Source organism: Nipponia nippon, unplaced genomic scaffold (assembly GCF_047370975.1).
Source record: "Nipponia nippon isolate SJK-2023a ecotype South Korea unplaced genomic scaffold, ASM4737097v1 scaffold_3, whole genome shotgun sequence".
Lineage (NCBI taxonomy): Eukaryota > Metazoa > Chordata > Aves > Pelecaniformes > Threskiornithidae > Nipponia > Nipponia nippon.
Window position 1 is genome coordinate 28,145,888 of NW_028262347.1, and position 16,766 is coordinate 28,162,653.

The following is a 16,766-nucleotide window of genomic DNA, read 5'->3' on the forward strand; positions in this document are numbered from 1 at the left end:
ATATTTCTTACCTACCACATGACTGTGTTGAACTTAATACTTCCCCTCTGTGGATAATTTGATGCAATATAACGGCTGTTACGGATCTCCGCTTGTGTGTGAAGGGGCTCCACCACATTCACAAGTTTGCTGCGTGGGGCTGTCTCTGTGTGTGCATGTGTCCACTATCGGCAACTGATGACGACCCTTCGTTAGGGCTCTGATGCACAATCAGGCCTAAGGTTTTTTCAGACTACATTTCCCACAGGTCGCAGCCACCTCTCCCTGTCCCTGGATGTCTCCTGCATCTTTAACAGGATGCCCTCTAGTGCGTAAACTGTACATAGACATTTACACTTCTGCCCACATTACTGCGTATAAAATGCAAAATCTGTTTAAGGAGGCCTAGGCAAGGCACACTGCAGGGCCCAGCTCAAGCACTAAGGAAAGGACCAGAAGGGAACTAGCAAAGACAAGGGGAAAAAAATACCTACAAACCAATAGTGTGGAACAAAAGTCTAATCTTACTGTTCCTACCTGAATAGCAACCACTAGGAAATGCAAGTGCCTCAAATGCAAGTGCTTTGGCTTCTAGTTAGTTTTCTGCATGATAAGCATCTGCAGAATCGAAAGTATAATTTTATCCCCTTCCTAAACAAATTCAAGGAATCCTTTCTACCAAACTTAACCTGCAAGATCCCAAATGGTAATGTTAATGGTCTCTGTAAATAAATATACAGTTTCTTTTGTTCACTATAAATTAAGAACAGAGTTCAAACTTCAGACCGTTCCCATCTACTGCCATGCAGCGTTGCAATCCGCCCCAACCAGAGGGACGCGTATTTTAAGAACAATGTTGAGGACCCGAGTCAGCCAACGTTCCTCTTGCTGAACTACAGCATTCAGAGAGAAAACACATCGTAACCAAATTTGTTTGAACTGGCGTGTATTTTTGGTTTATTATTATTTTATGGTGTTCTCACATCTCTCATTAATATTAACTTTTATTCCAAACTGACAGCGTAACTTCCTGCAAAATCAGCAGCTACGATGCACAGTAGAGAATTACACTAGTGTACAAGTAAAACGATATTGTGCCATTACAGATGCACATATTATATTGTATATCAGATATGTAATGATTTTCTTACAGTTAGCAAAGCACTTTCTGGTTTATTACTATGCTTATTATAAAGCATATCTAAATAAGCACATGTTAATAAGTAAACTAATGGCTGACTAAAGCATCTAGATGATGAAACACCACGGGTGCTTCTGAAAACATTGCCCTGTAGACAGAATTCCAGTCTGTGTGTTTAAAATACATACCCCAAATAAACTAACACTATAAACTGGAACAGAGAAGATACTTTTAATACCAATTTATTTTCACCTTAAACACCAAAGGCAGATAAAAATCTAAGGAGGGAGGGGGAAAGGAAGAGGACAAAGCCCTTAGTTAACAGGTGGGCTCAGGTACAGCTGGTGAGGGCACAGCTATATGGTACTGCTTCCATATACAAATAAAAATAGGTCCAGAGAACTGCTGAGCGCGTCCTGCACAAGACACATCACTACCTGCTCCGTCAACGTAACGGGTTTCTGATTCTTATGCAAGGAGAAGGTTTCTGAAGGGGCAAGCCCGGGACCCCCGCTGCCGCAACCTGCAGTGCCGGTCGCGCGAGGCCCTGCGAAGGGACGTCGGCCCCCCGGGCACCACCAGCCCCTGCGCGCCTAAAACAAAGGCGTTTGTGAGAAAAGGCTTCATAAAATTGCATTGCTCCCGGCATCCTTCTCCCTTAAATGCTTCTCTGATACATTAGATTAGAAAAGGAAAAGAAATGCAAAATTAAACAAGAGAGATTTTGCTTGGCAGGCCTTTCATTATCCATTTACTGTTTATTATTGATTTTTGCACCTGTACAGAAGGGTCATGTGTACGTCCATTGGAAAAAGGATGACTGCAATTTACAGAGGGCTGTGTATAAAAGGGAGCTCAATGGCCAGAGAAACCCTGTGTGGATTCTCTCTGTGCCTGGTTTTGGGGTGGTTTTTTTTTTAAACTAAGAAAGTGTCCAGTGTTCACCCTGGGCTAAACCAAAGACTCCGCTGTAGCTCTAAGAGTCCGCTGCAAAGATGCAAAGGGGTCGCAACCCAGATAGGAAGATCTGAGATCCCACCACCTTGGATGATCCCCAAGGTGGCAGCTGCCCTCCCGATGAACCAAGTTGGGTCAGCATTTACAGCCACTGAGCCACCTTACAAGAACCGACCAGCAGCTGGTCTCATTTGCACCAACAAACAAAATGGCCCCTAACAGCCCTGCGATAAAGTGGAGAGTATAGAGGTGTACAAACCCACGCATTTCTGCCATCCAGCAAGAACTCCACCACACCTAAGGGAAGAACAGATTTGTAATGAAGACCTTATAGGATATTTATTTCAAGCCTGTATTACTAGCTCACGTAAGGAAAAGCAGCAAATGATGCTGACTAGTCCTGCACATTGCTGAATCTGCACCCCAACTGACAGAGCATTTGTAAAGCTGTGTACTTGTAGACTTAGACCCTCAAACACAAGGGGGACAGCAATATATAATTATTCAGAAACCTAAATAAAACCAGTTGCCTAATAAGGATGTGGTTCCATAATCAGTCATTGCCAGCTTGAATGTGGCCTGCAGAAAAACTGGGAATTTTAGATCTACCTGAGTTTTAGAAGACAGCAGAATAGTACTTGAAGTACCCAAAATTTTCAGCTGAGTGATTTACTAATTACTGGGTTTGGCTTATATTGTGTAAAATTTGTCATATTGTCAGGAAGCTTACAATACCTTGTAAAACTGAAAATTTATCTTGCAACTTCAAGAACTTCAGAAAACTTGTGGGAAGATTACTGATTAAAACTCTTTAAACATAAAAGCACCTGAGAAACTTTGCAGTTTAGGTTTAGACAAGCCAGCTTTTTTTAACACATAATACTCACTAAATATCTTTATTTAATGCTGTCTAACCTGCACTGCTATCAGTTCTCAGTTTCTTGATACCTATGATGTTCCAAGCACAGGAAGGCAGCAAATGTGCAAATTGCTGGGGGGGTGTTTGGGAGTCATTCACACTAAATACCTTCTTCTCCCAGGACCTAACCTCAAAAAACTTTCGGGGCAACACAGTCGTTTCATCAGAGTCAGTAGGAATTTTGCTGACTGCTTCAAGGAGGCCCGAACTGCAACACAGACTTTCTCAAAATAATAATGGAAAGTTAAATTCCATTTCCACCTCACAGACGCCAATCTATCAGCCAAGGCTTTAAAATAAAGCAACATCAGTGTTGTACAAGTAACACCCACAAGAACTGGGATGTTCAGAGATTCCCCTCTGCTTTGGTGAGGACAAAAGGCACAGAAATAAAATTGTATCTGCTAAAAGTCAGACTGAGTTATACCTTAAGAGTTGTATAAAAACACTTAATATATATAAAAAACAAACCCAGCAAACCAGTAAGATTACTTCAACAAAGTAAATAATGAGACAGCAAGGTAAGAAATAGGATACAGTAGCCCCCAAAACAAAGTGAATACTTACTTCATTTTTGAATGAGAAGAAAACTGTTGACTGTGGAGTAAAGAAATAATAAAAGTAAGTGCAAGAAAAGAGATATTGTACTAGGAGAAACAGAGACATAATGCAAAGAGCTTAACATGTTCAAGAGACGGCTGAGTGTGAGATGAAGGGAATACACATAAATCATCAATAAATCAATCAGTTTTAATAAACTGATGAAACTCCCCAAACTATGCCAGAATGCCTCATATTTCTATATTTAATATGCAGACCCAAAGCTACTGCACTACTGACAAAGCAGTACTATGCGAAACTTCAGAATTTTAAAGGTAACAATAAATTAAGCAGAGGTGAATGAAAAACTGGATAAAACACAAAATAAATAAGTCATGCCAGACCAACCAGACGTGTCTCTTTATTAAAAATAACCAGTTTTCTAGCCAAGAAAAATGAGTAGCTCTAAACCATCTAGATTTCAGTCAAGTATTTGACAGCGCCATAGGAAGTTAGTTATGACAGGAGACGTGGGGAGGAGGGTGGAACTGGCAGAGATGGAGAAACCTGCAGCTTGCCTGGGAGCACTGAGCTATGAGGAGAGCCCATGGAGCTGTCAACTGAACCTTATTGAATATTTTCATTACCAAAACCAGAAGGGTGCAGAAGAAGGCTGGTATGAGCTGCCAGAGAAACCAGATCAGCATTAATGGCAAGGGGCCAGCAAGGGTTTCTGCTCGCAGCTGGTCAGCTGGCGTGACAGGTCCACACCTCCTGTATGACCACGTACTGCTACGATCCACCAAGGAGATACCAACACCAAAAAAAAGGCAATTTTAACCATATGACTACATGGCAAAATATTTCCAGTGGAAGAAGGGAAAGATTAATTACACTACCTAAGGCAGTTAATGAAGCCTTACCTTGGCATACGACGTACAACGCTGGTTACCCAATTATGAAATGTATGAAAAAATGAAAGAGTAGAGTATTACTAGCACGATCAAGGACATCCAGCCGTTTTAGGAGAGCAGGCTAGGACAGCCTAACTGACTCAGCCTCACAAGGGGAGGACGAGGAGGGAAAACCCCATGTACGTGCATGGGGAACCAGTCCTCATGGCGGTGGTGCAGTTTCTGAAGGTAAAGGAGAGAGCTGTCATGAGGGCAAATGCGTGCAAACCAGACATGAATACATCTGGGCTGGAGTAAGACCAAGGTTTCTAACCACCAGAGCGATCAAGTTCCAGAAATATCTTTCAGTGAAGTGGTTTATGAGAAGATAATGTAAAATATGGCTGGGGACTGCAGTCGGGGACCCAGAGAGCCCCATCCACCTCTCTAGTCCCACACAGCACAGCTCCTACCTACTCCTCGCAGGAGGAAGGGGAGCTATGCTAGGACATCAAGGGTGAAAACCCCGGCTCCCGCGGAGCCACTGACAAAACAACCCGACTGTAAGACAGGTCAAAGCCTCGCTCGCCAGGTCTAGGCAAATCCTGCAGTCCGGGCATCTTCAGAAGTCCTGGAGCTAATGAGAGCTCCTCATGGCTTGTGTTTCCCCCAAGACTACACGGCTTTTGGGGCTGCTGCTAACATGGCTGCAGTCAGCATTTTAAAACCACAGACTCTTGACAAGGATTTCTGGAGGGAAATCCAAGTCAGGAGTATGTAAGACAACATTCACTGCGAAGGAGATTCTCCTTTGCCTCTATCATTCCTCTTTTGTCCTAACCCAAAGAGCTGGACAGACAGACATAAGGACTAGAAGGCACTTCTATACCACCCAACACAGCACGGTACAGGAGCCTACTTCGAGTGGGCAGATAAATCCAAAAAGTCAAGTGTTATCGAGGAGACACTTCTGCTCCTAAAAGCAGTAGGTCTGCATCAGTGCAGCACTGCACGAGACCTCCTCAGCTCCTTCTCCCAGCAGGGAAGGCTCGTCAGCTCCGCTGCAGCATCCTGCTGCTGCGCACAGGCGGCTTCTGCTCCAGGAGCACCAAGGGCTGGTGTCCGGCCCCTCGTCCCCTGCACAGGGTACGACGGGCCAGCTGCACGCCCTCTCCTCACGGGGTCTGGTTTAACCTTCTCTCCAAAAACCGAGGAAATGACTAGTCTGGGACTCCAAGCTGAGATTTGTGTAAAACATATCAGCTGGGTACGCTGCTATCAAGTTCACTTCGGAATTAAAAATAGCAAGAGAAATTTCACATGGAAGATTAAGTGCATTAGTAGATCATATAACCTTGCTCCAGACCAAGCTGCGCTGTAAACAATTTTCAGTCCTCAGCATAAAACATACAGGCAGTGCCATCAAAACATTTAGGTATGTGAAGATCAACATCTATGGCACTCTCAGGTTACAACCACATTTTCTTGAGAAATGAATGGCAGCCTTACAAAATAAAACAACGATGACAATAACATTTCTTGTGCTTTAAATCTGATCTCTGAGTGTCTTGCTGCTGAGCACAAGACCTAACATATCAACTTAACAGGCTTGACATTTAATAAGCCAAGTTTATTTCTAGAAAGTGAGCTGGATATTAAATCTCATGGTTGCAGTTGGCACACTATGCAGAAGAGGAATCTTATGATGACTGCATTTCATTTTTGCCCTATAGCTTTCATCCTTCTAATTGGTATATTTAAGAGCACTTAATCACTTAAGCGTTGAATCTGCCGCAGTGATAAATCTCCAGTTTAGACTCTACAATAATAAATCTTTGTCTTCTCACAGCAGCTGGCGAGTTTTGATTTGGCCTTTGAATTTAGGTCCTTTCCTCAGGCTTAACAGTAACAACTTGTTTGTTCTGTCTGCTGAGAGCACATTAACTCTTGCCTTTAAATGCATTATCGTTGCTTAAGCTTAGTGTTCTCGGTGTCAAAACTGGTTGCCCTTCTGCAGTGCCCAACTAAGAAACACAAAAAAAAATCCAATTAGCCCGTGCTGGGAGTTTACAAAGCACCTTTCACTCATTAGTATTTACACAGCATCACTGGTCTACATGACACTTCAGAGACACGAGGACGAGCTGGAGTTTATAATACAATCTTTCAATAGATGCCTCCAGTGCCACAAAGAGCTAATTTAAAAACAGGTGGAAGGGGCCTTCAGACACCCCCTTTAACAGCCAACGAAGGAGCAACATCCCCACAAGCACCTCAGTCTGGCCACAGGACCAAGCTAGGTTTTATCTTAAATTTTCTGACAAATGCCCTAAATACATTCCTGAAGTAGCTCCGGTAAAAAGGGTAAAACTTAGATGTGACCGCCAAATTACAAGAGGGAAAACTGCTTTTGGACTGAAGAGACTGGGGACTCCATCCCCAATTTTGCTACAGGCTTCCTGCAGTACCTTTGTAAAGTATTTATGCCCCAGTCATTAAGAATTCATGCCCATTAATTACCTTTGCAGTAAACCCCTGGACCTAGGCTTGCAGAAGCAATCATGCCATGAAAGATTTGCAGGATCAGGGTCTCATTTTCCTCTGCCTTGGTTCTCCCTGTACAGTTTAACGTAACTCTCAGTAGTATTCAACATACCAACAGATGTCTGGAGTAGGGGCTTATTTTGTTAAATATAAAATATCTTCTTAAGCAACTAGCCTTGTTATAAAAAAGCTGAATCCTGACTTGTGACTGCTGCACAAAAGACACTATCTATATCTTCTTCATTTTCTGACAGTGATGTTTATTTCTGTAGATTTAAGTCCAGAAGAAACTGCTCAGTCATCCAGTGTAAGTCACCACTTAGGTGGTTTTATTTGCTTTACCGCTTGCCAACAAGACAAATAACTCTCCCTTAAGCACAGAGCTTGCCAGCTGACCGAGCTGCGCACAGAAGCCCTGGACTCGGCGGGGCCGGCGGTCTGGCGCAGGCACAGAAGTCCTGGCAGATCCGGGGACTGTCGGAGCCTCCGTGCTTGCACAACGCACCTGCACACCCTCAGCAATCGCTTCCAGCTGGGTGTTGGGTTTTTTTAATCTCAACATGATAGCATTTTTACTAGTCAGCTCTCCTGTTTATCACAGGCCATTAGGTTTTGCTCCCATTCCCCGTCTACTGAGTTTGGCAATCCTCATCACGCTGACGGTCTTAATACCACCACAGCCAAAGCTGCAAAGCAGTAGCATCGCTTGCCATAGCAGCTGGGTCCAAACACACATACCTTCAAAAATTTCCTTTAGAAACATACTTCGCATGTGAATTCCTCTGGATTCAGCTTGCAGCCACCCAGTTTTGTGAGAGTTGTCTCCCCTGTATTAAAGGCTACTTTAGTACCTGCTATTTTCTTCCCACCATATGGTTTACAGTGTAAGCAACCACTTCTCAAATCTTTGCTTCTATTAAAGTGAGGGCATTGCACGCAGCATGTCTCACAGCCGGGCTGCTTCTTCAGACCGCAAATGATTTGGCCCCAATTCTGCCAAGTGTATCACATGCATTTTAACTCCAAATATTTAGGAAGCTCGCTATATGTTTGTCAACTAGACTAAAGCTCTTACTCCTTCCCTACTGTCAAGTTGCTTCTGTAGCTTCTCTGTGATTAGGTAAACAGTTTGAGCTTCCTTATGCTAGCAATGTGTTTTTGCTAGACTCTGCGTAGTTCCTCTCAGAGATGCTGCAGTTTTCAGAATCCATTTTAAAACACAGGCATACCATTCCACCCCAACGCCCTGTTTTATCCAACATCATCTTCCTAATTCCTGCTAGGTGTTGCTCTCAAGGCAAGCATCACGTCCTTCTGTCTTTCACTTAATGTAGAGTTCTGGCACAGAATTATGTGTTTCTCCCTCTTTTCAGTCCTTTAGGCACTGACACCACTTAGCACTTCTTGCATCTTTCACAAATGCAAATTTATGATTTATATTTTTATATTTGCTTTGTTTACAGAATAACCATAAAAAAAATCCATTTTAAATTTTTCTTTTAATTTAGAATCGTAGTATTTTTGCGGCCGCTCAGACAATTAGGACCTACGACCTCTGTGAACAACGGGGCTTATGTTCTTTCGGGCTAAATTTATCCGGGCACTCAGCAGATGCTTTGGGAAAATCCCACTAAATACATGCAGTTTTAGGAGCACTTCTGAAGACTTTCGTCAGCACACGGAGGACACTTAACTTCAGTTAGAAGCTGGCAGTACAACTCCGTGGTTGCGTATCAGCCAGTGCCACAGTAAGCTCACTCAAGATTTTATCAAGGATTATTTTGAAGGCTCTGGCTTACACATTTCCCCTGAAATACTGGCTGCAAATCTTCTAGAGCTTTTGTAGTATGAAAGTCAATTTCTTAAAGAGGTATTTTCTGAAAACCTTGCATTTGCTACAAACTTCACTCAGTTTCCTGCATTTGATGCTGAGTGAAAAATTAAGCTCAATCAAAAAAATCAAGCTCATGAAGAAATGCCAAAATTTGTAGAAAACAAGTATCATTGTACATTGCATCCATTGGGAACTGATCTAACAAGTTTTGTTAGGGCTTTTACCCCCACAAGAATCCCAAGTTTCATCTATAAAGACTTTTCTCAAAAATAACACACTACTTTCATGAACATCATATCCTTCTCCATAAAAGTTAGAGTTTCCAAGCGTACCATGCTGAAAAAACACGTGTTTAAAACGGTTAAAATCTGTTTTATAATAATGAATATTATCCTATATCCAGGTAACAACTAATTTTTTGCAAAACCCCAAAAGGCAGATCAAAGAAACTTCTAACATCCAAACCCTGTCTGGAGGCTGAGCAGCCACTGTGAATGCCTCACGGTCCAGTAGCTGATACAACTGAAGATGGAGGTTAAGAGTAAACAAAACACTGCTTACTTTAGTGCCATTAGGACTGCAGAAAAATAAGATCAGTATTTAGGAAAGACTTCATTTACATTCTGCAAAACACAAAAATTAAAAGACAAGTGATTTGTTGTCAGTGGGCAAACTATATATAACTGATATAATTTATTCTGTGAAATCCATATGCAGAATTAATGCTGACCTTGCCAGAAGTGGCCGTGTATTTAAAATTTTACTTTCAACAGTCTAGCTCATATGGAAAAAAAAACCTCAGCACTGCACTTGCAGGGAGTTACGAGGTTCTCCAGCTGCTTTTGGCGGCATAGGAATCTTGCTCCAGATCTTCTGTGGTCACATCACCACCCTCACTTCTGTAGTTCACACAGCAGGCGCTTACAGGGAAACCCATCCCAATGATGGCAGATGACTTTGAAAGAAGGCCAAGCAACTACCAGCAAGTCCGTGAATGTAAAAATAACTGTCCTTCGGTTCTTCTCAAAAGAAAGAAGCTGTTCACTTGTTTTTAATCCATTTGAAATTCCCTGGCCTTCATCAGGTTAATGTTTTCCAACCCTCATGATTACCTTCCTGGGCTTAAATTTATGAAGGGGAACAATACCTCCTGACCGTGCTGTCAAGATGCTATCACAGCAAACAAACCGCGACACGCACGGTGGCTACGGTTACCGAGCACACCCACAGCCATGGGGAGGACAAATCCCTGGCTAACAAAAAAGGTTCTGCCCTAAGGGTGCTTTATCACCGTAGGTCTGCACACACGCAGCTCCAGATGGCCAAACAGCACCGGCAGGAAAAAAGTGACCATTAGCTAAATTTTAATAACAGGAGAATGTTTTCTGCTGCTTGAATTTGAAACCATGGGAACGAAAAGTTACTTATTTCTCACATTGCAACCTATTGGAGCACACTGCACCAGTACAGAGCATGTATCTGCAAGGTCAGGAAGCCCAGAAACGGAAGATCAGAAGGTGAGATGAGCTTCACTGACAGCAACCACCCCCTAAGACAGCAACCACCACCCTAAGGCAGCATAGCCTAAACCTGAGAGGGGTGCTCCATCTCTCCATCTCCCGCGGTATTTCTGCTTATAGAATCACACCCAGCTTTCTTGCATGGTTAAATACTGGATCGTTTTCGTAAAATGAGGGTTCAGTGAGACAGGAGCGGTCCAACTGCTTTATTTACTGAAGCCTGTGGAATGCACACATCAGTGAATGCATCTGAGGTGGACCAGATCACCGTAGCATCTGGCTGCCTAAAAATCTCTCCGTTTCGTGTCTTCAGAAGGACTCCTGGATGAAGAGAAAGTGTCACTATCCTAATTTTACAGGGAACAGAGGAGATCACGTCTGCTCTGTCCTCCTGCCCATGCATGCGCAAGCCCTGACTGCGAGTGAGTAATCTGGCGTTGGCCACTGCCGCAAGCGCGGTGCACGTCAGCCTTTCTTCCCCTCTCCAGGTGGCTGGCACCATGCGCGGTGTTTCAGGCTCTGGGCTCTACGAGAAGCCTATTACACGGTCACAAATCCCACATTAATTAAAATTCTAGGTAACTATTTCAGTAGGAACGTCAGAGTAATAATAAAAAAATCATAATGAAGAAAACCACCGCGTTCCCCAGAACACAACTGTGTCACAGCCGCCAGCTCCTCACCGAGGCGACGTGGGCTTCCCTTCCTCCTCCGGCTGCGGTTCTCCCCAGCTCGCTGACCTCGGGGGCCCGGCAGGACAACGTTACTCACTGCCTTTCCCGCGGTAGGTTTCTAACCCTCCCTTCTCTAGATGTTCAACCGGTAACAGCACGGGGCCTTGCTACAGTGCAGCCGAAGCGGGACGTCCCACAGAAAGCCAGTAATACTCTGCAGCACTGAGGGAGCCAGGTTCAACCCAGAGCTCATACCCATACATTTATTATTCACACTCTCAGGAAATCAGGTTTGCCGATTTCTCTACCCCAAAGGTTTCCTCCTGTCTGCCTCGTCACAAGCCAGTTGCACTTAATGCTCTGGTTATTAAATCCGTCTTTCTGTTGCGCTTCGAAAGGATAAATAAAATAATAATCAGAAACTGTTTAACTTCTGGGACTTTCTCCTTAGGATATGACTAGAAAGCCAAACTGTTATGTCAGGAAAAACAAGCAGGGTTGCACATTTTTAGAAGAGGTGTGTCTTAGTTCAGATTAATGTGGCATTCAGAAATTGTGCAGGTGCCAACATGGGAGGAAAATACAGCCTGTTACATAAAATAATCATGTTTATTTTAATTATTTTGGAATAAGATGATAACATCCGCTTCCTCAACTACTTATTCTGTATTTAATATTTTCGCCTGGCATATTAAATCTCCTCTCTTGCTTCCTGGCTAATGGTATGGTACAGTTATAACAGTTGAAACACTGTTATTCATAAAGGATTTTATGATTTGATTTGTATATCAAGCTTCAATAAAATGCAAAACCCATGAAACACCACAATAAGATTTAACATTAATATTTTGGTATGACAGACTACATTTCCCTTTGATTATATCACAGTAATCTACGCCGCTGAGGATGATACTGAACTTACGCTTGCCCCAAACTGCGAGGACTTTCAAGCCTGGAAGCGCAATGAAACACACAGAATGACTGACTTGCACTACCAGAGCTACCAAATGCTCGGGGCACGCACATCTGTACAACAGCAAGAGAGGGGGAAAAAGGGCTCCACACTTCATCTTAACAAAACTTACAGCTAGACGTGACCACTGGACTATTTGGTGAACCCATCCGTAGCTACTCTGACGGCCGCCGTTGCACAGCGCACTGCCCAAGTCCTCGCTGAAAACCGATGTAAGGCTGTATGAACACTAGGGACTTGTATTTCGCCATCTTATTTGAAGACTTCCAGGCATGGGAAACCCAAAGGTTCCTTTAGCAGCTGATCTGCGGTTCATTAAAAATTAATGCCTGATTATCACTAAACTGAGTTTGCCCTCTGCTTCCAGTCATCAATTCTTACTATTCTTTTCGTGATTAAAAGGCCATTTATTTCTCCCCCATGGCAATACCTCTTTACTATAATCTAGTCACCTCCCAAGCAAAATCTCTTACTCTGATGATCCTCTCCAGCCCTTAAATAATTTTTCCACTATCTTCTCCAGCTTTTCAACTTCCTTTTAAAAATACTGACGTCAGGCATGGAAAAACAAAATCACACAGCAGTACGAAGCACCAGTCCCTGTGGCAGGTACTCTCCCGTACATGCCACACCAGTCCCTCATATCACAGCAGCCCGCTGTGGACTCAGGTTAAGACGTTTGAGCTAAATACCTCAAATCTCTTTAAATCACTATTTCGTGAGGTGCAAATCATACCTGTGGAACAGCAGTTCCTTACCGGCTGTCTAAGCCTGCGTCTGGTGGTACTGAAAACCAGTTTGTTTCACCTCGACTCACCAACAGATCCAGCTTGTTCTGGGCAAAAGCCCAGTCATTGGTTTTAATCAGCTTATTATTTCTTTACGTCATGCAGAAGTTTTAGTAGCAACATTTATACTTTTATTTTCACGTCACTGAGATCCATTTAGTATCCATTAGTATCGCATCTGGGGCCAGTTGCTGTGGTACTTCATGAGCAACCTTAACCCACTGACAGTATCCCATTGTGATCAATTGGGAAAAACAAAAAACAAAACCCATAATTAATCATATTGTTTTTAATCCATTCACAAAAGCTTTGACAAACAAAACAAACAAAAAAAAACCCTCATGTTATTGCCAGTGCTGATTTTTTAATAAACCCCATTTAGGAACAGATGATGCATGAAGGCCATATTGTGCCTGTTGTCCTTCCCTGGTAACTCATTTTCCTCACGCGCTTTGGGACTTAAGGGCAATTTCGTCAGTCTTTTTAACCCCCTCAATGCTTTAAAACACACAGGTGTGAAAGCCTCTCCGATCTGCAGATTTCACACTGCCATTTCACTTGCATTTTGGGACATTTCAACGAAAACCAAGATGACTCAGCTGAAGATGGCTGGAGTAACAAACATTTCAAATGAGAAAGTAAGTGCATCAAGAATGAGTTTGTTCCAACTCAGGAAAAAAATCAGAGGGGTTTGATTAGGTCTCAGATGGACACCTGCAATTTTTTTCCAATAGTGAAAATGATCATAAAAAGCATTCTTGTGTTGCTGCTTGACAACGAGGGCCTGCAATGCTTACCTGGGACTTACATATTACATACATTGTTAATAACCAAGCAACAAGAATTACACCCTGTTCTCATCAGTATGCAGTGATGTCAAAAGAAACAGGATACTTGTTCAAAGACACATTGAGAAAGTTTGACCAAAATTGTATTTCAAAAATGGTTTTAATTGTGTTTACTGTCTACGCTTAAAGTGAAAATTGCAGTATGCTGAATTTTTTTTTCTTAATTCTTCTTTGATGCTGGATTTGCCAAAGGCTTATCGAATGATTACAGGCCAGAAAGGCGGGTGAAGAGCGCTCAGATAACATTCGGCTTCCCAGCAGCAGGGATGCCACATGGGTTACAACTCATCTGCCCCCAAAACAAACAGCCTTCTCCAGGGCGGGGGGGCAGAATTAAATGATCACGGTAGACAGGAAGGAAAAATAAGCAATTTCAGGATAAAGACATAACTGCCCAATTCAGACTGGCTAACACTACATAAGTTACTGCTGATTCAGTATAGTAGCGGCATACTGCCTTAGTGAGTCGTAACGATCAAAGTCCACTGCACCAGTGATAATCTTCCAGCAAACTTGCATGCATATTATTTATTATCATTCAAAAGAATAAGCAGATATCTAATTTCTATCATAAACATAATAAAAGTTTAATCCTGTTAAAAAATGCTGAAGTGTAATATAAACGGTACAGGAAAAGATATTAATTCCACTCCATATACTGCCCGACTCCAAGCATATTCCCCACAATAACCAGTCCTTTTTTATCCTTCAAAGAAGCCGAGGACTTTCCACAAACACAATTTTCCCGTGGAACCCCTCGCAGACGCGTACGCCACCTGCTCCTAAGCGAGCTCCCAGAAAGAATGAACTGCCCTGCAACTAAAGATGAACTATTTACATAGTTACTCAGTTTACATCAAAGATAAGCCTGGTATGGAAATGATTTGAGACCAGGCGCATACGAGATGTAAATTACTTGTGGTTGTTCCCGACTTCGCGTGAATTGAACAAGCTGCAGGTTTTTGCTCAAGCTCTCTGAAGTCCTGTCACTCACAAGCTAACATTCCCCACCCCAGCCCCTTTTACAAAAAAACACCAAGCAACCGGTAGCCTCCCACCGCCCCCGGAGCGTTTCGGGGAAGGGACCCCCTCCCCTCCTCCGGCCTTAACGGGACGGGACAGCCGAGCGACTCCGCGCCCCGCCGCGGGTTTTACGCCGATCGCGGAGGAAGGGGAGGCGGTGGGGGAGGCAATGGCCGGTCCCCCTGCATCCGAGGGGGCAGCGGCGATGCCGACGTCCCTTTCCCCTTCCCCCGGGGGGCGGCGGAGCCGCCCCCCGGGGGAAGGGGAAGGGGACGTCGGGCAAGCGGGGATGGGAGAGCCCCTCGGGGATGATCGCACCCTACCTGTGGTTAAATTATCATTGATCTTCAGGGGCACCCTTAAGATGTAGACCAGGAAGAGCATGATGAAGAACCACAGCGTCCAGAGATAAGTCCAGGACCAAACGATGCAAGACTTCAGCTGTTCTAAAAAGCCCGTCCCAGCTTCAGCCATGTTTTTGGAGGAGGGAAAAAAAAAAAAAAAAAAAGGCGGTGGGGGAAAAAAAAAAAAAAAAAAAAAAAAGAAACAGAAGCCAAACGCTGCTCTCTGCTGCCACAGCCTCTCAGCGTGTATTTCTGGGATGATTCACGCCTCCCCGACTCGGCTTCTCCCCCTCCCGGAGCTCCCGCCGAGGGGCGCGGCGCGGCCGCGGGGGGCTGCGCGTCCCCCCGGGGCGCTGCCGCTTCTCCCCGCCCCGGCGGCCGGCGGCGAGGGCCGGCCCGCTAAGATGGACTCCTCCGAGCTCCCCTCGCCGAGCGGGGCGGTTTTAGGCAAAGCCACCCCCGCTGTAACTCGGGGCTCCCCCCTCTCCCGCCGCCGAGGGGCGGGGAAGGGGAAAGCCGAGCCCAGAAGCCCCGGCCGGCGGTCCCCAAAAGCGGGGCGAGGGGGGGGACGGGAGGGACGCGCCGCGGCGGCAGCGCCGGACCTGCCCCCGGCCGCGCCCCGCCGCTCCGCACCCCGGCAGCTGCATGATGAAATGCGGGGAAACGGCGAGAGGCTGCGGGGACGAGGAGGGGGGGAAAGGGAAAAAGAGAAACGGAAAAAGGCCGTGCAACTTTTTTTCACGTCTTTGCGACTTTGAGGAAGAATTTCAGGCGGTGTTTTCACCATGCAGCAGGACATTAAGCCTAAAAAGGGCTCTCGTAGGATGTTTTTTTTGCAGTTTACTCGCCTGAGAGTCCTGCTAGGATAATATCACAGGCATAAAACTGCAGTTTTGCTTGGACATAGTTGTGTGTACGGTGCCCAGCAGAGTCCTGAACTGTAAAACTGCCCCCCCCCCAAAATATTATATGGCACGAGAAATAAGTGTGTCTTATTAAAATAGCGTTGATGACACATAATCATCCAGTCACAAAATTGTACTTTTGTGAAATGCATTTTTCTTCTTCCATGACTCTGTCAATGAGGTATTTCCTCATGAAATAAGATTTGTCAACAGAATCATAGAATCATAGAAGTGGAAAAGACCCTTAAGATCATCGAGTCCAACCATTAACCCAGCACTGCCAAGTCCACCACTAAACCATGTCCCTAAGCACCACGTCTACCCGTCTTTTAAATACCTCTAGGGATGGAGACTCAACCACTTCCCTGGGCAGCCTCTTCCAGTGCCTGACTACCCTTTCGGTGAAGAAGTTTTTCCTAATATCCAACCTAAACCTCGCCTGGCGCAGCTTGAGGCTGTTTCCTCTTGTCCTATCGTTTGTTACTTGGGAGAAGAGACCGACCCCCACCTCGCTACAGCCTCCTTTCAGGTAGTTGTAGAGAGCGATAAGGTCTCCCCTCAGCCTCCTCTTCTCCAGGCTAAACAACCCCAGCTCCCTCAGCTGCTCCTCACAAGACTTGTGCTCCAGACCCTTCACCAGCTTCGCTGCCCTCCTCTGGACACGCTCCAGCACCTCGATGTCCTTCTTGTAGTGAGGGGCCCAAAACTGAACACAGTACTCGAGGGGCGGCCTCACCAGTGCCAAGTACAGGGGCACTATCACCTCCCTGGTCCTGCTGGCCACACTATTCTTGATACAGGCCAGGATGCCATTGGCCTTCTTGGCCACCTGAGCACACTGCTGGCTCCTGTTCAGGCGGCTGTCAACCAACACCCCCAGGTCC

The 16,766-nt window shown here is 44.7% G+C and overlaps 1 protein-coding gene across 3 annotated transcripts in view; it reads right to left on the reverse strand.

The window, feature by feature from the left end:
- Positions 1-15,140, reverse strand: part of ST7 (suppression of tumorigenicity 7) — a 155,804-nt gene extending 140,664 nt beyond the window's left edge. The window contains exon 1 of one of the 3 annotated variants that reach the window (XM_087764673.1): positions 14,957-15,140. In XM_087764673.1, coding sequence (XP_087620799.1) covers positions 14,957-15,107 — 151 coding nt within the window. In that variant the 5' untranslated portion in view covers positions 15,108-15,140. The remainder of the gene's footprint in view (positions 1-14,956) is intronic. The other 2 variants (XM_087764674.1, XM_087764675.1) reach the window with 2 other exon arrangements.
- Positions 15,141-16,766: the final 1,626 nt, after the last annotated feature.